General features: G+C 34.9%; 1 protein-coding gene and 1 long non-coding RNA gene across 2 annotated transcripts; one reads left to right on the forward strand and one right to left on the reverse strand.

Moving 5' to 3' along the window:
• The first annotated feature begins 7,900 nt into the window (after positions 1–7,900).
• Positions 7,901–8,853, forward strand: LOC128132612 (MLP-like protein 31). Its single transcript, XM_052769253.1, has 2 exons — positions 7,901–8,156; positions 8,348–8,853. Exons 1-2 carry the CDS (start codon positions 7,970–7,972, stop codon positions 8,617–8,619), a joined length of 459 nt encoding a protein of 152 aa, XP_052625213.1. The 5' UTR covers positions 7,901–7,969; the 3' UTR covers positions 8,620–8,853.
• Positions 8,854–11,302: 2,449 nt separating this feature from the next.
• On the reverse strand, positions 11,303–12,146 carry LOC128132613 (uncharacterized). Its single transcript, XR_008230829.1, has 3 exons — positions 11,873–12,146; positions 11,610–11,780; positions 11,303–11,508 (listed from the first exon to the last, which is right to left on the reverse strand). It is a non-coding gene; the product is annotated as an uncharacterized LOC128132613 (long non-coding RNA).
• Positions 12,147–23,771: the final 11,625 nt, after the last annotated feature.

The raw sequence follows: 23,771 nt of genomic DNA on the forward strand, positions 1-23,771 counted from the left end.
TTTCCGCACATGAGATCTTTGGGATTACACTCTGATATGGTTTTATGATAATATGTTTTGATTATTGACACTTTGGTTTTGACATGAGATATTAATATTAATGTTTTTATACTGATGGTTTTATATAATAATGTATTTAAAAACGAAATTTTTGGCCTTGAATTTTGGGATGTTACAGTGTCATTTTAATTCTTCATAGATTTTCAATTTTTTAATATCGCCCAAATCCACACACATCCACCAAATTCCATTCATACAGTTCAAATTACCCAAATAGCAATCGGATCCAAGCATGAAAAACGATTGAAATTCAATAGAACAACAAACCTTAGAGCATTTATCACTACCAATATCAGCATCTTCAAGAACCTTTTTACCAGCAACAATGCAATAGTGAAGACAATCATCAAGCCTTTGGTCATTCTTCCGATCAGTATACCCATCCATCGTAAAACCAAATCGAGTCGGAAACTTGGACGCATAAAACCAGTCCATCAACCCGATTCCGGTCTCCCTTGCCAACAACTTCTCAGAGGATCCCCTGCACTTCCACCTCATTTACCAATTTCACTATCGTCGCCACCATAAGCACCAGAATCAACAACAATAACGTCTTCTAGAGGCTCGTTAACAGCAAAAGTATCAGTTGTAGCAGTGGCAACAATACTTGTACCAACAGATGATTCATCGAAGTCTTTAATATTGTAAGCAACAGGCCCGACAAGGCACTCATCTAAAAGAACCAATTAAAGGGCCAAAAACCCTAATTTATATATCGATGTAGAGATACAGAGAGAAAGAGGAGATAGGAAAATATGAAGTGGTGAGAAAGTCGCAATTAAGGCCGACAAGAATGACTGGAGATAGAGAATTGCTTTGTTTTCTGTTGAGAGATCAAGAGATCAGAGTGAAAGTGTGGTTAGGATTCGTATAAAAGAAATGGGTGACAAATGGAAAAGGGGGCAAATTATTTGACAGGTGGTTCGAACCGGAGATGGTCACCAGTGAATTGAAGTTCTTGTAGGGAAGAGTAGAAGGGTATTGGGTATGGGGTGGGGTAATGGTAATCGATGACATGGCATGGCTGATGGGGAAAATCTTGCTGATGTGGCATTGAAACCTACTAAAATAGGTGAAGGTGACTAAAAAGACAGGTTGCTCACGACTTCGTTTCCTTATAAAGCCACAAAATAAGTTAAATGGATAAATGGGTAAACCCTAGAAACTTAATAGGGCATATACGTCATTTTCCCTTTAAAATATGTAAAAATATATTTTAAAAAACCATATAAAGAACTTAAAAAGGTACATAAGTATGTGAAAAACATACCAAAATATATGAAAATATGTAAAAATATTAAAAAGTTATAAAAATACGTAAAAAAAATATGTTTATGCATTTAAAATACATAAAAAACACTTTATATATATATATATATATATATATATATATATATATATATATATATATATATATATCACTACAAGGAAAAAGGTCATTACCGGCGACAAAAGTCGCCGGTAATACTAATAGCGGCGACGCGTCGCCGGTACTGAGTCGCCGTTACTGCCTCGTCGCTATTGACCAGTTTGTCGCCGCTAATTATAAAAGTCGCCGCTAATGAGTATTGTCGCCGCTAATAAGCTAGTCGCCGGTAATGACATCTGTCGCCGGTGAAAGTGTCGCCGGTAATAAGTTCTGTCGCCGGTAAAAGTGTCGCCGGTAATTTTTTTTCAATTTTTTTTTTAAATAATGATTTTGGTTGTCGGTGATAATATCGCAGGTAAAAGTGTCGCCGGTAATAACAATATTCGATTAAATATCAAAACCAATAGTATCGACGTTAATTACAAAACAAACATCCTATTAAATATCAAACATAATAGTGCCAATGCAAATTACAAACAAACATCCAAAATACAATTAAATATCAAAAGTCATAATATCCGAGTAGCAAAACAACAAATTTTTACAATCTACCAAGTAGCAAAACGAGACAACATATGCAAATAAAACCCATCCTTACATACCCTCATCGTCGTTCCCATCGTTTCCTTGATTATTTTGGGATTGAAAAAACGAATAAAGCTCATCCCTACATGTCGGGTCGGCGAGCATTGCACGAAGATTTTCCAACTACATAATTAATAGCAATATATATAAACTTATAAGTTTGATCGTCAAACATAAACAAAAACTATCAAAATACATTGTTATTTTTAAACTAAGATAGAAAACCAAAGTACATTGCTATTTCTTGCACTTGGGACAAAAACCAAATTACCAAACTTTTTAGCAAATAATAACCACAAAACCAAAACTACCAAATCAACATGCATTTTACGATGCTAAAGTAGATTGCTATTCTTAAACAAATATAGAAAACCAACCAAATTACCAAACTTTTTAGCAAATAACCACCACAAAACCAAAACTACCAAATCAACATGCATTTTACGATGCTAAAGTAGATTGCTATTTTTAAACAAAGATAGAAAACCAAAGTACGTTGCTATATTTTGCACTTGGGACAAAAACCAAATTACCAAACTTTTTAGCAAATAACCACCACAAAACCAAAACTACCAAATCAACATGCATTTTACAATGCTAAAGTAGATTGCTATTTTACCTGTGATGGTTGTGATGGTGGTTGTGATGGTTGCGAAGGCTGTGGAATCGTCGGAAGACCAGAAGGTTTGCAGCCAATGCCTCTAATGTGGCCACGTCGCTCTCCTAATACTTTCTCGAACGTAGCTCTTTCTTGAGCGGGCGTTAGCTCACTTTCACCTTGAGTTTGCTCTAACAGCTCTTCAACTAACCGATTCTGTAACTCCCAAAAGTGAGTAACAATTAAGTATAAATAAACATTTAAATATAGGATAAAATTATAATTAAATACTTACATATTGTTGTTCCGATTCAGTAGTAACAAATACACCATTCTTATCGGTATGAACTTTGTGAAATGTTTCCACTCTCTTAAGGTTCTGTTTAAGTTTAAAAATTATATTATATTTTAAATAAATAATTACATGTATCGTACGGTACCTTCTTATAGAAAATACTGCTATACGAGCTCGAACCCCCACGATTCACATTTATTTGCTTTTCACGGATTTTTTTGTTCATTTCTGAAGCAATTATGTGTTCGTCAGTTTGAAAATACTCAACTGTCTTCGCCCAGTTATCAACAAGCATACCATCCGGAGGATTTGCCAATGCTCTTCGGATATCTTCATACCCTCCGACCATCTTGAAATATTCTTTTGCGTCGGCTTTACGCTCTCGAAAACCTTTTAACAAGGCTGCTTGAAAACTCTCTGTCAATAGAGTAGCTTGTGCATCCTAGTACATTTGATTGAGATCAAACTTTGTCTACAAAAAAAAAAAGTTAACCAAGTAAAAAACAATTATAGTTAAACCTATAAAATATATTTAAATAAATAATTACCGCTAAATGTTGTAATACAATGTCCTTTATATCAGGGGAAACTCTTTTCCAACTCCATTTGTCAAAAGGGACCATCTGCCACATTGTTTTCCCAACTTCTCGGGAAAACATGTCTCCCGCCTCTCCTACGGAATTAAATGTGATGTCCCTATCATATTGCATGCCTATTGGTTTCCCCTGGTTCTGCAAGATTGTTTTTTCAAGCTTTATATTTTTTGCTTTTCCTCGAACTTTCCTTCGGGCACGTCCCTCAACTACAAATGTAATTAAAAATTATAAGAAACGACATTTAATTTATGATAATTGAACAAAAATAGTAAATAAAAATTCATGATAAGACTTACCGTCCTGCTCGTGCTGGCCAGGACCTCTACCACCTGGGAAAGGTGGGTCCTCAGCTCCGTCTCCCCCATGTCCACGACCCATGACAGCAGCCATGGTAAACATAAACAAAAGCCACACTCTCATCATTTCCTGAAAAATTATAAGATATACAAATACAATTTTTATTATAGATACACATTACATAGAAATAAACATTTAGATAGTGTTAGGTGCATTTCATGCATTCATTTTGTAGTTTTAGTTCCTAAAAGTGCATTGCATTTAGGTTTAAACTCATGCATTTTGCATATTTTTTGGGATTTTTCATGATGCAATTCCATTCACACACTTTTATGATATTTCAGGGACTTTTTGAAGGTTGGAAATCGTTGGAGGAAGTTAAAAAGAACTGGAGACAGAGTTACAGAAGTTTTGGAGCTTAGAAGAGAGAGAATGAAGAATTTGGCTTCTCAGAAGTTTACACGACCGTGTAAATGCTCCCCTTTAATTTACACGGGCCGTGTAAACGTACATGCAAGGGCAGTCTACTTCGAAGACCTTGAAGGATTAAGCATTCTACTTTTATTGCTTACACGGCCGTGTAAATGGCACCCTTTAATTTACACGGGCCGTGTAAACGTCTCGACAGTTTTAAAGTGATTTTATCCTCTTATAATTAAGCATTCTACTTTTATTGTTTACACGGTCGTGTAAATGGCACCCAGAATTCCACAAAGAGTTGTCGGTTCTTGCAATACTATACTATCTTTAGTATTAGAAATAGCAGTGATTTGAGCTTTATTAATATTATTTTATCCCATCATTTGTTGGCTTGATAGCCAAACAGATAGGAATAAACATTTAGATAGGAATAAACATTTCTATTTAAACTAGAAATCCAAATAAAGTTCATATTACAAACACATATTACAAATACACATTACATAAGAACTATTCTAATCAGAATCTTCCTCATATCCTTCAGTGTCTTCTTCGGTATCATAGTCAGAATCGGTGTCATCGTAATCAATCTCGCAATCAGAAACATCATTGACTCTACCACTTGGCGGAGGAACTTCAGATGCACTTTCTACATCAACAATGACTCTAGGAATGTTTTGAAAGTACATGCTGAAATCGATAAAAAGTGGAGCATCGGATGAAGAGATATTTTGAAGTACATCGACATCGTCTACATTTTCGTGTGAGACATTGTCAACATTTTGAACAAGGTCATCATTCGATGGTAGATCCCAAATACTTCGATGATTAACATGCTCGATAACACAACGATGGTTATTGTTTGGCTCTCTGATGTAGAATGAAGAATGAAAGTTAGAGATAAGATTAATTACTTGATATACTGTCTGACTTCTTCACAGCTATTCAATACAATTTTATAATAGACATTATGTTGTTGTGTTGTTCTTTTTTACCGTCGAGATTAAAATAGATATAAGTTTTTAAACAATTTTATAACTTTTTTTGTGTTTTTTTTTCCAGTTATAACAATATTTTTTTTTTCAATTATAGCATCCTTTAACCTATTTTTATGGTAACCGATTATTATTGGTTATAGAAATATAATCTTATGAATTAATTTGAAGATTATAAATAACTATATAACTTATTGGTTAATTAATTTGGAGTTAGCTTGGGTAAAAACTAGAAACTTTCTAGTTTTTGTATATAAGTTTTTAAACAATTATATATATATATATATATATATATATATATATATATATATATATATATATATATATATATATATATATATATATATGTTGTGTTTTTTTTCCAATTATAACAATAACTAATTTTTATTTTCTTTTCAATTATAGCATCATACTTATAAGAAAACCACATAATTTTACATAATAAATAAGAACATGAAATTCACATACTTTTACATACATATTATGTTGTTGTGTTGTTCTTTTTTACCGTCGAGATGAAAATATATATAAGTTTTTAAACAATTTAATAATTTTTTTGTGTTTTTTTTCCAATTATAACAATAATTTATTATTTTTTTTTTCAATTATAGCATCCTTTAACCTATTTTTATGGTAACCGATTATTATTGGTTATAAAAATATAATCTTATGAATTAATTTGAAGATTATAAGTTAACTATATAACTTATTGGTTAATTAATTTGGAATTAGCTTGGGTAAAAACTAGAAGCTTTCTAGTTTTTGTATATGTTTTTAAACAATTTTATAATTTTTTTTGTGTTTTTTATTTTCAAATTATAACAATAATTTATTTTTATTTTTTTTTTCAATTATAGCATCCTACTTATACCAAAACCACATAGTTTTACATAATACATAAGAAGATGAAATTCACATACTTTTACATACATATACACCAAATACAAATACACACAAAATAACATCCTACTTAAACCAAATACACATAATTTCACATATATACATAATAACATCCTATTTATACCAAATACAAAAGTTTCACAATCATATATCACATTTACAACAAACATACATACATTCACATACACATAATAACATTCTACTTATAACAAATACATATAATTTCTACCAAATACTAATATACCACATATACATCAAACACACATACATTGGAATATATATACCAAATTCACATATATTCAAACAAATACGAAATATACAATCTAATTTTCACATATGACAATTTTCACATAATTTCACATGTAAATACAAAATTCACAAAAAAAATAAAATAATAGAACCTGTAGTGGCGGAACTAGTCTTCACCCGAAATTAGCCTCACCGGAAAAACTGAACAACACCACCAAAATCACTGATATTGAACAATGTATTGCAATTTAGTCATCAAAATCAGCTTTTAATAATCATCAAATGTCCCTAAAGGCTAAACTACTACTTGAAGCTATACAAGTAATTGCAATTCAATAACCACAAACAAAAAAATGAATAACTTGTTTCTAATCCAAAACAACACCACCAAAAACAAGAATATGAACAACTTATTATCATTCAATCACTAGATAAAGCTACAAATCGAAATGAACATACAAAATAAAAAAGAAATCACCAAATAAACTTACCTTTCTTCAAGAAATGGAGGTAGAAATTGGTCCCAAAGCTTTAACCACACCTAGAGACACTTGCTTGGAACAATGTGGGGAGAAATTTCCTTGGAAGAAGCAAATTGAAGAGGAAATCGGTGAAATGGTGAAGGAAATTGGAAGCAAACAGAAAGGAAAATGAAGGGAAGGTTTCTGCATGCGTTTTTTTTATCTGCGAGGGGCAATAGCAGCGACACCTTTAGCGGCGACACCAGACCCTTTACCAGCGACAATTTGTAATAGTGGCGACAAACTGGAGGGAAGGGTAACGCGTCATTTTTAGTGAACTATTAGCGATGACTTTTTTAAACCTTTAGCGGCGACATCTGTGTCGCCGGTATTAGGTTAGACAGGATAAGGCACCCCACCCGTTGGATTGGATATCTCATCGAACGGTTGAGATGCAACAGAGGGGGAAAGTGTGGATTTGGGTGACAACCCTTTAGCGGCGACACTATTACCGGCGACAAGGGGCTTTACCGACAACTTTATCTAAAGTCGCCGGTAAAGCATAAATGAAGGTTTTTTGTCACATGTCCTCTTCTCCTTCATTTAGACACATGACATTTTTTAAAATTTTTAGATTTTCTATTTTCCACTTGTCATTTTATTATATTTTTCATTTTATCAAATTAAAATTTCACATTTAATATGTAAGGTAATATATATGTAAGGTATTTATTAGAAAAAGATTATATATGTACTATATTCAATACATTAAAGATTCATTAATTTTAATAAATAAAAATTTTTCTCATTCTTCTTATAAATCCAATAAATCCAAAATTTTCAAATTGTTAAAATTTTATATTTAATTTTTTTTAAGTAAACCCATGTAATAGATGGGTCTCACACCTAGTTTAAGGTATACGCTCATCGGTATCAAAGGCCGTATATCTCACGGTGGAAGTGGTGTATGAATCTTTGTTAAAATTTCCATGTCATGTAAAACTTGAAGATGTACATGTAGAAAAACACGTAGCTAGCAACACCCATTATATAAGTGCATGCCTCATGCATCAGTTGCTCATGTACTACCATTAGAGAGGATAACTAGCTAGCTAGTGCTCGCAAGAAAAAGAGATAGCTAGAGATGGCTATAACAGGAACGATAACACGTGAAGTTGAAATCAAATGTCATCGTCACCAAGTCTTTGAACTCTTCAAGCATAGGCCACACGACACCTCAGTCATCGACCCTGAAACGATTGAAGCTTGTCATTTAATTTCTGGTCAATGGGGTGTTCCTGGAGCTGTCGTTCTGTGGCACTACTACCATGGTAAACTACTAACATATGAACTTGTTTTATGTTCGATCTATTCCATCTACACACATACACACACATCCATGATCCATGCATGTATATATATATATATATATATATATATATATATATATATATATATATATATATATATATATATATATATATATATATATATATATAAACTACTTCTGGTTTTTGCATAGTTGGAAAAAAGGAAACTGCGAAAGAAATCATTGAAGAAGTTGATGATGAGTTACACAAAATTGTGTTCAAAGTGATTGAAGGAGATATCTTGGAGGTGTATAATTCCTTGAGCTTCATTCTTACGACCAAAGAGGTGGGCGATAAGAAGTTTGTTATCTTGAGTATAGAATTCGAGAAGGCCAATGCAAGTATACCGGATCCAACATCCTATCTGGATTTGGTTTGTGGACTAGTTGCAAATGTAGGTGCTCATTTTCTCAAGTACCCATGATGTCGTCGATATATTCACTAAATAAATGTCGCTGACATTATGCATGTATTGAAGCTCCAACAGCGACTTGCTTGGTAATAATAGATTAAAGGGAAGTGATTGTTTAATAAATAAATGTCAGCTGCTGTATTTATAAATATTGATGCTAGCTTGTGAAGATATGTATTTGTATTGTAAATGTAAACTGGCATGGTGTTATGGTGTATTTCAATTGCTTGTGTGGGAATTGTTTCATCTTTTGCTTGATTTTTGAAACTAAAACTCACTTTTGATAGTCACGTTTTGTGTTTATGTTTTTTTATAAGTTTAAGACTTCCAAATAGTTTAAGTAACGTGTAAAACTATGGAATGGTTTAAGATTTTTATGTTGCTTTTTAATGTTTTCATCAGCTGCCCGAGTGGGTAGGTTGGGCAATGACCTAGAGCCTAGAATCGTGTAGGGCCCATTTTACAAATCTGTTGATGCTTGTATAGGAGGTCCATGTATTTATTTTTCAGTTTTCAATGCCAATCGTCCCCTCCTTTCTAATCTATTGAAGAAATCGATCGAATGACAAAGCTTTGCTGCCTCTGCACTCTGAAAGACCGAAATTATAACAACGTCGATTCATCATCTTCTTCAGGGTTTTAACTTATAATTTTCTGGTTTGTATGAAATTTGTTGATTGATTAAGCCTTCATCCATCAAGAATCTTCGAAACAATCAAGTAAGAATAAGAAATCGAGTTTTGATTTCCTGATTTCTTTGATTTATCTGTTTTTTCATTGTCTGATTTCTTCTCTTTTATCCTCCAAATCGATTTTGTTGTGTCAGAACCGATTTTTGAGTTTTGAGTTCGATGATTATATCAGAGTATCAAAATACAATGTTTTTTTTTCCTATCACGCCTAAGTTCTCGACTTTACTCTTTGGTTTCTGGTTTTAATCGTGTTTTGTTATATGTGAATTTTGACTGAATGAATGATAATCAAAAGGCCAATCAAACCCAAAGGTTTTTTTTTTTTTCTATTTTTCTTAACAGGCCCAAAGTGTTTTACTTTATAGTTTCTGATTGTCTTTTCAGTTATGATATTATGTGAATTTTGATGAGAGGCAAAGAACTTACAACTTTAGGCACGATTAGTTATTGAATTTCATTTTGTGTTTAATTTACTCTTAAATTATTTGGAATTGTTTACATTTTACATTTATGATCAGTAACAACCGGTCATAAAAGATAACATTTGAACAACTTTAAATAATTATGAGGTAAATCAAGTATGAAAAAATTCAATGACTAAATACAAACAAAATTGACAATTTTAACCCTTTCAAGTGATTATCATGTAAATGGTTCTAAATCTTATTAAGAATAAATACAAACGGAATATGGTGGTCACAAAAATGAGGATGTTGTAATAATTGTGTGATATATCTTTATTGTATAAGATATAAAAAACAACACTTAAAAATGCAATAGAATCGACTTCAATCATGAAGGAAAAAAAAATTATGGTGGTTTCAAACATACTAGGATATAGTCGGCGTTTTTCACTACAGATGATGGAGACGATCGGTATAGATCAATACTTATATTCTTAGTTATTACTTGCAATCTACCTTTTCTTTTTGTATATTCGCTTTATAGGTACTTCTCATTGTGCTCCTTTTGATTTTCGATCTTATTTTTTGTTTTATTGCTCGTAGATGTATATTTTTGCCTTTGTGAAGCTCTACATATTATTCTTTTTTGTGGGTTGGCGTTTCACGTATAGGTGAATAAAGAAACTATAATTAAACATTTATCTCATTACCTAGGATTTAAAGTCATGAACTAAAGCATGATTATGTGGTACATATTCTATTATATAAATATTTTTTACAAACACAACACAAAACAAAGTGTAGCGACGAAATCAAAATTATTAATCTAAGTAATTACTACCGGTAGGGAAAAGAAACTAACATATTATTATAAAAGTGGATAACGACTTGAAAGAGTAATAAATTTTAAATATTGTTCATATTTAGTCATTGAACATTTTTATGTTTGATTTGTCCTTGAATTATTTGAATTTCCATATTTTACCCTTATGACCGGTTGAACACATAAGGGTAAAATGTGAACAATTTCAAATAATTCAATAGAAAATAAAGCACGAAAAAAAAATCAGTGACTAAATATGACCAAAATTAATAGTTCGTTACCCTTTCAAGTTATTATCTCTAACTAGAAGGGATCCCCCGCGTTGCAGGGGTTGGAAGTATCGATTTTATGAAAAATTATAGTACATTGTCTGAATTGGTAGCCATAGTAAAGTATGTTGCTATTTTCTGCTATTCATCCATTTACAAAAACGGTAAAAATGAATGTACATTGTGGTACACCATCCAGAATTGGTTTCCATGCCTCCATTTGTTCCTTTGTTCATACATTACACACGACTTTTATCAAATTTTATAAACACTCCTTAATAAATTTCCAACAATTCGGACTGAATTCATAACCATAAATGGAAACAGATCAGCAGATGAAGTAAGCAAACCGACAATGGATTGAATAGAGATCCTTCATAACAAATATGAGATATTAAACAACCACTACTAGACAAATTTTAAGAAAGGATATCTACCAGGATGAAAAATGTCGTTCGGATCCACATTTCCCACTTATACTTGGAAGTCCAAACCTGTAATATTAACCGCATATTTTTAAGGTGTTCATACAACTGAAAAACACACTAATCCCACTGAATTCGAAGATATGTCTACCAACGACATCCAATTCTGTTAACTTGGGCATGAACTACCTAATTTTACCTTCTGTTGTTTCATCGGCCTTAAAAGAAATTGCAATCTTCCTCTCCTTTTGCTCCTTGGCAACTAAACTAATAATATCGTTATCCCATCTGTCAAGAAATTGTAAAAATTCATGAGTTTTTTTTTTAATATTTGATTATTTACAACGCAAATAATGAGTGAGAATATTATTAAGTTACAAATCAAACACCTGTAAATCAGCATGATCGATGATACAGTCGTTCAACCACCACATCCCTTTCTTTATTGATATGTAGCATGTAAAAGCTAAAGATTAAACTTGTATTGATGTCCAACATTCAAACATCTTTCACTCTTGGTGCTTGTTTTAAGGTTTCATATGGATTTGGGTCTCTTAAACCTTGAAATAACGACGAAAACTGAAAAGGGCTTCGATTTTGGAGTAAACATGAATTTACTCTATTTTCTAGTAGTAGAACTTTTTGATGATACCTTATTCACAATTGTGACATTATCAGCATCAGATTAAGCATTTTATCAGAATAAGCAACAAACAAACGATCCATGCAACTGTTTTCACTCATGTCTGACTTAGACTCCTTCTACCTAAAACAATTAAGCTATTTAAAATGATATCTTTGAAATACCATATATTGAATTAATGTGCGAATAAAATTCTTGAAGGAAACCTTATAACCTCCAGGTTTTCTCTTTCTTTATCAGCTAATTTAACCACCTGCTCCACCCAATACTTGTTTGCACTTGAAGCTTGAAGCCTAATAAACGAAAAATAAGACATGAGCATCAGAAACGTTATAACATTCAAAAAGATTATCAAACAATATGAGACCTTACTTTTGACTAATGTTGACCATAGAGAAGCACCATATGACCCGAAACAGAAGAGAAAAGCCAAACTTCTTCTATTCTCAATCATGCACGCAGTGCCTTTTCTGTTCCTAAACAAAAATTTGACTAAAACTTTTGAAGAACTTTGTAACTGATGTTAGACCAGAGAAGGTGGAAACCCAAACTAAACACCAAACAGAATTGTAGGACCGGTGAACATGTCTAAATTTCAAATCAAACCCTAACTTTCGCTATGTTCCACATACAGAATAAGAGGTTAGTTATAATTATGGGTAAGATGCCACTGAAATCGGTGCACTATAATGCAAGCAAGATGAATCAGTGATCACAGGAGGAAAAAAACTAAAACTAAAACTAAAACACCAACATTGCAATCTGGGTATGCTGGAGCAAATTAGGAGAGGCAGTCCTCTTCATACAGGGCCACCAATACTCCCTCTTCAGGTCCAAATACATCTTAGTGGCCCTGGGATGGATCGATAACCTCGATCTATGCGCCTCCTCCATCAGTATGGTACGTTCCCCGCCTCCAAACGGTACCCAAATCCGGCCCTGAAAAGTCATAAGTCCACGGCTATCAGAAACGAACTCGGATATCTGCCCGATCACCCGCTCTCTCTTACGGTTCTCCGGTCTCATGGCCTCTAATTGGGCCTCCCGAATGGTGTCCAACACCAGGGTTATCACTGACAATCGCAAACAAACATCTCGTATTGTGGCACTCTCAGCCCTGCGACTCAGGGCATCGGCTACAACATTAGCCTTGCCCGGGTGGTACAGGATCTCACACTCATAATCCATTACCACATCCAACCACCTCTTCTGGCGCATATTCAGGTTAGGCTGATCCATCAGATACTTCAAGCTCTTGTGATCCGTGTATATGGTACACTGGACCCCATACAAATAGTGACGCCAGATCTTGAGGGCGAACACCACAGCCCGCAACTCCAGATCGTGAGAAGAATATCTCATCTCATGAGGCTTCAACTGCCTCGATGCGTATGCTATCACATGACCTCTATGTATCAGCATCGCACCCAATCCTGATATCGATGCGTCACAATACACCACAAAATCCTCCATCCCCTTCAGGAGGGCTAATACTGGTGTTTCGCATAATCTCTGGTGAAGCGTCTCGAATGAGGCCTGCTACTCTAGGCCCCCACTGAATGCTACACCCTTACGGGTCAACCTGGTGAGAGGAACATCAATCTTGTAGAAATATCTGATAAATCTCCGATAATAGCCGGCCAACAACAGGAAACTCCTGATCTTTGAGGGGATCTCGGCACCTCCCAACTCATCACCGACTCAATCTTGGCCGGATCGACCAATATCCCATTCTGGTTGACGAGGTGTCCTAAGAACTGGACCTATCGTAACCAGAAATCGCACTTGGAGAATTTGGCATAAAGCATCTCCGATCTAAGAACTCCGAGGATCTCCCTCAAATGCTCCTCATATTGCTCTCTGGATCTCGAATACACCAATATGTCGTCGATGAACACGATCACTGAACGATCCAACATCAGCCTGCACACCCTGTTCATGAGATCCATGAACGCCGCATGTGCATTGGTGAGCCCGAAATGCATCACCACGAACTCGTAATGCCCATAACGAGTCTTGAACGTTGTCTTCTGGATATCCTCCTCACGCACCCTCATCTGATGACATCCATACCTCAAATCAATCTTGGAGAACCAAGACGCTCCCTGTAACTGATCGAACAAATCGTCGATCCTCGGTAAGGGGCAACGGTTCTTAACCGTCAGCTTATTCAACTCCAGGTAATCAATGCACATCCGGCGTGAACCATCCTTCTTCTTGACAAAAAGGATCAGCGCTCCCCACGACGAGCTACCCGGCCATATAAACCCCTTTCCCAGCAGCTCCTGAAGCTGCGAGGATAGCTCCTGCATCTCTGGAGGCGCATGGCGATAGGGCGCCTTGGCGATAGGCGCTGCCCCCGGAACCAAATCGATACGGAACTCCACCTGCCTCTCGGGAGGCACACCTGACAACTCCTCGGGGAAAACATCCGGGAACTCACTCACTATCGGGAGCTCATCGACCGACCTCGGTCTCTCTTCATCCACTCTCGTATCCACCACATAAGCCACAAACCTGCTACAGCCCTGCTGTAGGCTCTTCCTCGCTCTGGCTGCTGAACAAAATGTTGACCCAGAACGGGTACCCTCGCCATAAATCATAAGAACTCCCCCACTAGGGTCTCGTATGGTAACCAACTGTCGCTTGCAGTCGATAACCGCTCCAAACTTGCTCAACAAGTCCATGCCCACGATGACACAGACATCTCCTATCGCAATCGGGACCAAATCAATCGGGAACTCAACACCGAAGATCTCGAGTACACATCCTCAGATCACATCAGTGGCATACACCGCTTTCTCATCATCTATGGAAACTCGCAGAGGTCGACTCAATGCCTCACGACAGATACTGATGTGCTAACAAAAGGCTAACGACACAAAAGACCGACTCGCACCCGAGTCGAATAACACCAAAGCAGGTATAGAACTCACACAAGAAATGTACCTACGCATATCATAATATAAGAATAACATCACAGCTCAAAATAAAATAGATCAACACCGGGCGCTACGCGGACCTCCTCCACTGTCAACTGGAAGGCTCTCCCACGAGCCTTCGGCTCCTCGGCCTTCATTGGCCGACTCTCTGCAGCTCGAACGGCAACAGGGAGGATCCCTACGATGCCCCCTGGGATGACTCCCGCAACTGCGGACACTCAGCCTTCCGGTTTCCGGTCTGGTTGCAGTGAAAACAGACTGCAAACCCCTTGGGGGCAATCCTTGGCCATGTTTCCCTCCTTGCCACACTTGTAGCAAGACCCTACCCTACACACCCCCTCGTGACTCTTGCTGCACTTGCCACAAGTGCGGCCCTTCTGGTTCCCTGGTCTCGAATCGGCGGGCTTGGCCCGCTTGGCAGCCTGCTACGACTGTGCCGGCCGTCGATCCCTCCCCTGAGACTCTGCCTCCTCCCTGGCCTGAGTCTCGAGCTCAATCTCCCTCTTCCGGGCATTTTCCTGACGCTTGGCAAATGTCTGATACGTCGACTTCTCCACGAACTTGCGGATGTCTCTCCTCAAAATGCTCAAATATCTACTCATGCGTGCCTGATCGGAAGACACGTGCTCAGGGTAGAACATCGCCCTCTCATGGAACATCATGGTCATCATTGTAACGGACTCGGTACCCTGCTTGAGGGTCAAGAACTCTTGGGCCAAACGTTCCCTTTCCACCGGGGGAACGTACTCATCACGAAACATAGTGGTGAACCAGATATATATGAGTTGTTGTTTACGATTCAGTTGTGCATTGATAATATGTAAACACATCAGTAATTTAGTGTTATAAAACGTATGTTTGTGCATGATTTAATGAGTTAATATTGTGCAAGAATATAAGTCAAAGTTTACTCCTTCCTTTTTCCTAACGGAAAAAACGATATTTGTGGGCCCTCAGTGATTTGGTGTTGAGTTATAAGTGCTAGGCCCAACCAATACTAAATTGATGTGTTCGATTAGAAGTCTTATGTCGTCATCACAAATTGGAAATTTAGAATTAAAACTTGGACAATGAAATTGATTGTAATCCATGTCTCATGTCCTTACGATATCTTGTAGAACATAGGAATATTTGGTCACTTATCTTAGGACACATAACTGACTGGGTCAGAGTTCGACAACGGTTTTTGGAAACTACAATTTGCTGATCAGTTTAGAATTTATACCGGAAATTCTAGTTATTAGACTAATCCAAGTGGGAGACTTCTGGATTTGGTATCGAAGCCCATAACTATAATTGGTATAAATATGAATTGATGGTAGCACAGTCATTTTGGGTTGCCTTCAAACCTTACAATTGAATAGGAAATATATATATATATATATATATATATATATATATATATATATATATATATATATATATATATATATATATATATATATAGAGAGAGAGAGAGAGAGAGAGAATGATTTATTTATTTATTATATGGTTAATAAATTAACTAGAAATCATAATAAATGATTTATTAAAATATTATAAGAATAATATAATAAATGGAAATCATATTATTTAATTAATAAATCAAAAAATAATTGGAATTAGTTTTGGGATTAATTGGATTAATTAAAAGTGTAGGGTCTATCCGGCTATTTATTGAAAGTTGAGGAAATGAGTCCATGGACCTCATTCAATAAGGTGGACGAAAATCACTTGGACAAGCCCATGAAATTTTGTCAAAGCCCTTGCATTATGAGGGGAATGGGTTGCTTGGTCACCAAGCAAACGGATTAGGGTTTCCTCCTTAAACGATAGCTTCGGCACCAAGCTACCTCAATTATATAAAGGCCTTTATGGCCCCATATTTCGTCCATGAGTTCCCTCTAAGAGCCATAGACGAAATCTTGGCTCTCCCCCTCTCTATCTCTCTCTCTCTCTCTCGTTATCTCTCTCTCTCTCTCTCTCTGTGTGTGTATATATATATATATATACATATATATATATATATATATATATATATATATATATATATATATATATATATATATTTCCTATAGCTAGCTTCGGTGTGAACCATTAGAGGCACGTCATTTGTGGTGCTTGCTTTCAAGAGATCTTCAAAGCAGAATTTTAGTTGTTTGCTATAACAACTAAAAGGTATATAACACTAAACCTTTTCGTTAGTATTTTTGAAAATACCTAGGTATCTTTAGGGTTCTTATTTGATGTTTAAAGTTGTATGTTCAATTAGAGAAAACATAGATCAAATTTAGGGTTACATGCACACATAAGATTTTATTTGTTTTGCATAAAATTCGTCAATATCAACATATGAATTTATTTATTCATTTATTTGATTAACAAATCTCTTTACTTATATTATTATTATTATTATTATTATTATTATTATTATTATTATTATTATTATTATTATTATTATATATATATATATATATATATATATATATATATATATATATATATATATATATATATATAAGAGGGATGGAATGAAGTGGAATGAAATGGAGAACGAAATATAAATGTAACAGTTGATAGGAAAATTAATTTTTTTTCTTCAAACTAAACCCGATTTGTCTTATATAGTGCAATTTCTAAGACAATTCGATCAACAACTATGTTTAAAGCATCTTGATGCTGTTATGCGTGTTTTGTGCTACCTTAAAGTGATGATGAATCATGGGTTGTTCTTTAATAAAGATCCAATCCTTAAGGTTGAAGCTTTTTGTGACGGTGACTAGGTTGCTTGTCCTTTAACTAGGCGGTCTGTAAGTGGCTATTTCATACTATTTGGAGGAGCTCCCATATCATGGAAATCAAAAAAGCAAGTAATTGTACTCTTTCTTTAGCCGAAGCTGAATATATTTCCATGTGTTGAGTATATGTAGAGCTGACATGGTTGACACATTTATTACTTGATTTTGGAATTGATGTCACTTCTATTCCCCTCAAATATGATAATCAATAAGTTATTAATTTTGCTCATAATCTAGTATTTCACAAACGTACAAAGCACATTGATCTTGATTATTATTTTGTTCGTGAGAAATTTCAAGTTGATTGATGTGCACAAAAGTACCTACTTGTTTTAAATTTATAACCTAACTAACTTAACTAACTCTGCACGTATAGGTAGTATACCTAGTCGGATTATAGAATAGCTTGGGTAAGTCGAGTGTCAAAAACATGAAACAAAATTTAATTAATTAATCTAAGTACTTCTAATTAAACTAAGAAACAAACTAAAAGTGGGGGGGGGGGGGGGGGGGGGGTTTACTAGTTTTGCAAGATCAGAAGTTAACTAAACAATTAAGCAAACAAAACAAATTTACTTCAAGATTAGAATAGTACTTTTGCTAAGATCCAATTTCACCTTATCCTGTGGTTAATTTCTAGTAGATAAAATATGTTGATTACCAATTTTTTAACTAGATATTATGATCAAATATCTATACTTATGAATTTATAAATTACCATCTAATGATCCAGCATAAGTTAAACACCAAATCGATAATGAACACAAATTGGACTATGAATGATAATAGTCACTTTCCTATGATCAAGTTAAGCAACCAATCACAAATTAATATTAATTCTGCTCTCTAACGCAGTTAAATTTATAAGCTTTTATTACTTTATATAAGATGTGATTAATCCTAACTTTAATTATTTAATGATCATAAACAATTAGGTGACAAATTCATGCAATTAGAATGATCAACTATAACACATAATCAGATTAGTAAGCAATATAAGCAAGAACTAATACATGTTAGGGTTTTAATTGTCAAACATAAGTAGCATCAACATTTATCATCTAATAAATGAAATCAACACATAAGGATTAGGTTCATCTTCACCAAACAGAAGTAAAAGGTTTCTAGCCTCTCATAGTAGTAAAAAAACACAAAAAAATCCAAGCAATTAAAACTAGACATGAGTTTATTTAGCAAACCGAATGGATCTATGTAGAAATCTTCTAAATCTTTTTCAACTCTTGAGCTCCATTGGATTCTCGATTTTCTTCAAAGTTTCTAGAGGTTTTTAATAGAAGTTGTCCTTAGAAAACCGGTTGGAAGTTTCTCCATTTGAGTTAATAGTCTGATATTTATCGTTTCCATAAAACTGGTCACCGCAACGTAGTCAAGCGCCACCATGTCATGGTCTTCATAAATAATCTTGTATTTTCCAAGTCATCATTAATGATCAGGAATCTTCCACTCCCCATGTCGTGGTGGACAATCACGACATCGTGGTCTTCTATCTTCAACGCTTCTTTTTCTTCATTCCTAATTTAGCTAATCCATTCCTGCTTCCAGCTCCTCATTTGCTTCCTTTTTGTCTCAAGCATGTCTTCACTACTACAAAAAAATATAAATTTTCGGGATTTTTATCCGAAGGTCAATTAAAAAATGAAAACTTGGATTAGATTTCAAACATAATAAGCACCTTTTGTCCCAAATTAAGCATAATTATAGCTAAAAGTATTAAGAAAATATATGAAATATATGACTAAATATGCACATATCACTGGTCTCATATACGTTTCTCATGTTTTTACAGAACCAGCTTGCAAATGCTTTAACTAAAGCTTTACATGGATCAATTCATGAAAAAGTTGTTATCAATATGAGATTACAGATATACCCTCCAGCTTGAGGGGGTGTTACCGTTATAACTGTTAGAATGAGCACAGGGGCATTTTACTTATTAGATTAGTTGATTTATTTTTTTATTAACTTTTAAAATTAAATCAATAAAATATTGAAGATTTGGATCAAAATTCACTTTGTTCATTACATTCTTATATGGATTAAGATTTTTATGTTGCTCTTTAATGTTTTAATCAACATGTCATTTTGTTTAGGTATATAATTCCTTAATCGTCATGGTTAATAAATAAGGTTTAGGCTATAAGAAGTTGGTTATCAGGTCTATGGAGTTCAAGAAGGTGAATGAAAGTATACATGATCCAACACAACTTTCTTTGTGTAGTCATTACAAATATGGATGGTCTTGTGCTCAATTAGAAATATCCGATTATAGTTTTTGTGTAGGGAATTGATTTTAAACTGTTGTGAATTAAGGCTTTTCTTCATTGGTTTTAATATGTTGCTCAGTTAGAAACCGTGTGAAGTCACTCCAATCTTGCTTTGTTTGATCTATTTTTTTATCTTTCTTGATTTGATCCAAGCATGTTGTATGAACCCATAGAAATATGAATGTTATTGAATATATTAGACTCTAATTTGAATAAATTAAGTGTGAAGTGACTCCAACATTGCTTGAAGCTTCAAATCCATCTGATAGATTCCACAAAAGATGGAGAATAATATAACATTAAAAAAGGACTGATATAAAATAAATTAAAAATAAATGGCTAATCCTTTAAAGTTATATTTTACCTTTAACAACACATCACAATTATTTTCTGAAAAATTTTGTAATGCTTTTTCGACACATCCACATGGGTTGATAAATGATAACTATAACTATTTGACAAAATTGCAAAAATGGTCCCTGTGGTATGCATTTTTTGGGGTTTTAGTCCAAACCATTACTTTTTAGGATTGGTGGTCCTGAGCTAGTTTCCTTGCATTTTTGGTCCCCCAGAAAATTTAAAAGACTAAAATGCCCTTCTGATACATTTTTTATGGCTTTTTTTTTATTTAATTTAAAGTTTTATTAATAAAAATTATGGGGCCCACCTCTCTCTCTCTCTCATAATCCTACCAGGAATGCCGACCATTTCATCTTATGCTATGAAATCCACCACTTCCAGTTGTTTGTTTGTCCTAAAAAATCAACAACATAACCATATATTGTTGCATCTTCAAAATCATGTTCATCCTAATACCAATATTCAAAACAAACATTCATCCCCACCCCTTCATCTCCCACTTCTTCGGTTATATGACACCTTCTTCATCATCGTCATGTAGCTTGTTTATACACCAATAGAAAATACTCCAAAACCATTTGCACGCGACCCTTTAAACCCTAAAAACCCTATCTCTGGTGCGAGAAGCTGCTAGGGTTTCGATTAGATTCCGACGACCATAAACAAACATGTACAAAAGGGTTTATGAGTATGAAGACCTCCATATCTGACACTACATCTATGTGTGTTATGAGGTTGAAGTCGATTCTAGAACCCTAAAATCAGAACTAAAATTGAATCTAGAACCCTAAAATCAGAACTCAAATCAATTTTCATCACTGATGGATTTCGCATGTTGCTTCGCATCCATCTTTGTTGGTGAAGAGGTTGAGTCTCGTTCCCATTAAGTGTTCAACTGCAAGCAATACTGGTACAAGCAAGAATTAAAGAATGTCGATTTCTTGCTCATTTTCTTCTCTTTAGTTTTCGCATCTAGTTCTGGGTTGATTATAATCATAAACTTTAGGTTATGAAAACTTTCACATATCTTCGTTTCCATGATCATTATTTGTAACTTTCTTGGTTCCTGGGAGAAGGAGAAATCATGGGTGGTGGTGATTAAAGATTAAGGTGTTCATTTGATGACCATTGAAATTTCAATTTCCCATTGATGGGAAGAAATGGTTTATCGGAAATGGCAGCAACATGGTTTGGCGAAGGAATTGAGAGAGAGAGAGAGAGAGAGAGAGACGTGGGCCCAATTTTATATTTAATAATAATAATAATTTTAAAAAGTGAAAGAAAAATGAAAATTAAATTCATTAAGGGTATAATAGTCTTTTTAGTTTGGACAGGGGGCAAAAGTGCAAGGAAACCAGCTCAAAAGAACCATCAATCCAAAAAAGTCATGGTTTGGACTAAAACCCTAAAAAATGCATACCACATGGACCATTTTTGCAATTTTGTCTAACTATTTTATGAGTAAATTACTTTTTTGGTCCCTAAGAATAGCTTCTTTTACAACTCTAGTCTCAAAAAGATTTATCTTGTAGTTTTCGTCCTTGTTCTAGATTAAGTGAGTACTTTTGGTCCCCGAGTTTAGATGACTTCCCAAAAAGTGACAAAAACCTCAAATAAGGACGAAAATTGCAAGAGAAAACATTTAGGGGCCAAAACTAAAAATTTCAATTATCCTCAAGGACCAAAAATGCAATTTACCCATACTTTAAATATAAAGAAAATAAAGATAAACATTAAACAACACGACTTTCCATAATTAATTATGTTTATAAAATTAAACGTATCACCTCTTTATCACACCATGGAGACAAGATAAATTTCTTTTGGCCTAAGAGCGGACAGTATGGGCCACAAAGAGAAATGACTTGGTTGAGGTGGCACACGGAAATACGGTCGTAATGAGGAACACCCCCCCCCCCCCTTTTTTTCTTGTTGAAGCTTGTTATGGCTTCACTCGTGGCCGTTACCACGGATCGAAACGGATGAAATTTTGAATGTTAATTACTCATACGTTTGCAAACGATCAAAACTTAAATAAAAAAAATTACTTTTTTATCCATATAAATACTATTTTTAACCAATTTTTTTAAACATATCCCTTATTCTCTCTATATCTTATACACATATTTTCTTTAAATTTTTTAAAAATGGAGCAAAACCGGAACACCCCCCCCCCCCCCTCCATCATCAAACCCAAACACAACCCCGCCTCTAGAATTTGCGGGTTATAAAAATTATTTTCATTTTTTTCGTCTCAAGGATCACCACAAATCTCATACCAAGGCGCCACTTTCAATCCCGCTTCACCGTCACTGCAATTTCCCAACTCACCTTACCTTCAACAAAATTTAATTGGTCAAAACCCAAATTTACAACAAAATTTTTTCCCTACTTTTGCTTCGATGTAACAAACAACCAACCAACCATTGCCTACAACACAACCATCGGTTGAAGTGGAAGCGGGAGGTAGTAGGAGAGGGAAAGGGAAAGGAAAATCTAAAGGGAAATCGATAGCGGTTGAAACAGAAAATGCAGTCGTTCCAAAATGGTGGACACCGGAGGAGGAATATGCTTTGACGGCGGCTTGGTGTGCTACTTCAAAAGACGAACTCCACGGAAATGGAATGAAGAAAGGGGCTTATTGGGGGCGGTGCGCGACAAGTTTCATGCTATTTTGAAGAAAAATCTGTATCGTAACAATGACATGTTGAACAGCAAATGGGGTCAAATAACTAAGCGGTGCAGCAAATTCAACAATATTTATAACTGGCTTCAGGCGCAACAGCAAAACAGAACCAATGACTTCAATTTGTTCAAATCTACTAAGGAACAATATCAGGTCGAATTGGGACATGTTTTGACTTTGAAAAATGATGGGAGTTGTTGCGAGTGGATCCAGGGTGGAATAAAACGCCTACATCGTCGGAGGTTGAATCCAAAAGGTCTCGCAATTCGAGCTCGGTCGACGTGTCGGACGCACGGACTCACATTGACCTAAACGCCGACACTGATGAGATCCCGGATGATATCGAGGAGATATCCACACCAGGACGACCACCCGGACGCGACAAAGCGAGGAGCGCTGCAAGGCATGCAGAGGAGGTTAAGGCGAAAGCAAATGAGGCGGCGGAAATGAGAGCAAAATTCGGCGAGCACAATTTATTAATAAAAGAATAAAATGACTTGAAACGTCATCATTTGGAGTTCCTAGAAAGGCAGGCACGGGAGAAGCAGAAGCAAAAATGATAGGGAACTAATGACACATCAATTGTTAATTCTCCAGACGAGCGAGAAGAGTTTGGCGCTTGAGAATCTAGCGGTGCTAAAAGCAATGATGGAACAAATTAGGAAGAAATATTTGGGTTAATTAAGATTGTTGTGTGGTTTTAGAAGTAATTTGAATGGTATTTTAGTTATACATTTAAGTTTAAAATTATGTTTTTTTTAATTGTAATCATAATTTTGGATTTTAGATATTATGTCTTTTTTGTTTTTATAATTTTATGTTTTATAAAATATATTCATTTTAGTGATTAAAAAAACA

Source organism: Lactuca sativa, chromosome 3, assembly GCF_002870075.4.
Source record: "Lactuca sativa cultivar Salinas chromosome 3, Lsat_Salinas_v11, whole genome shotgun sequence".
Lineage (NCBI taxonomy): Eukaryota > Viridiplantae > Streptophyta > Magnoliopsida > Asterales > Asteraceae > Lactuca > Lactuca sativa.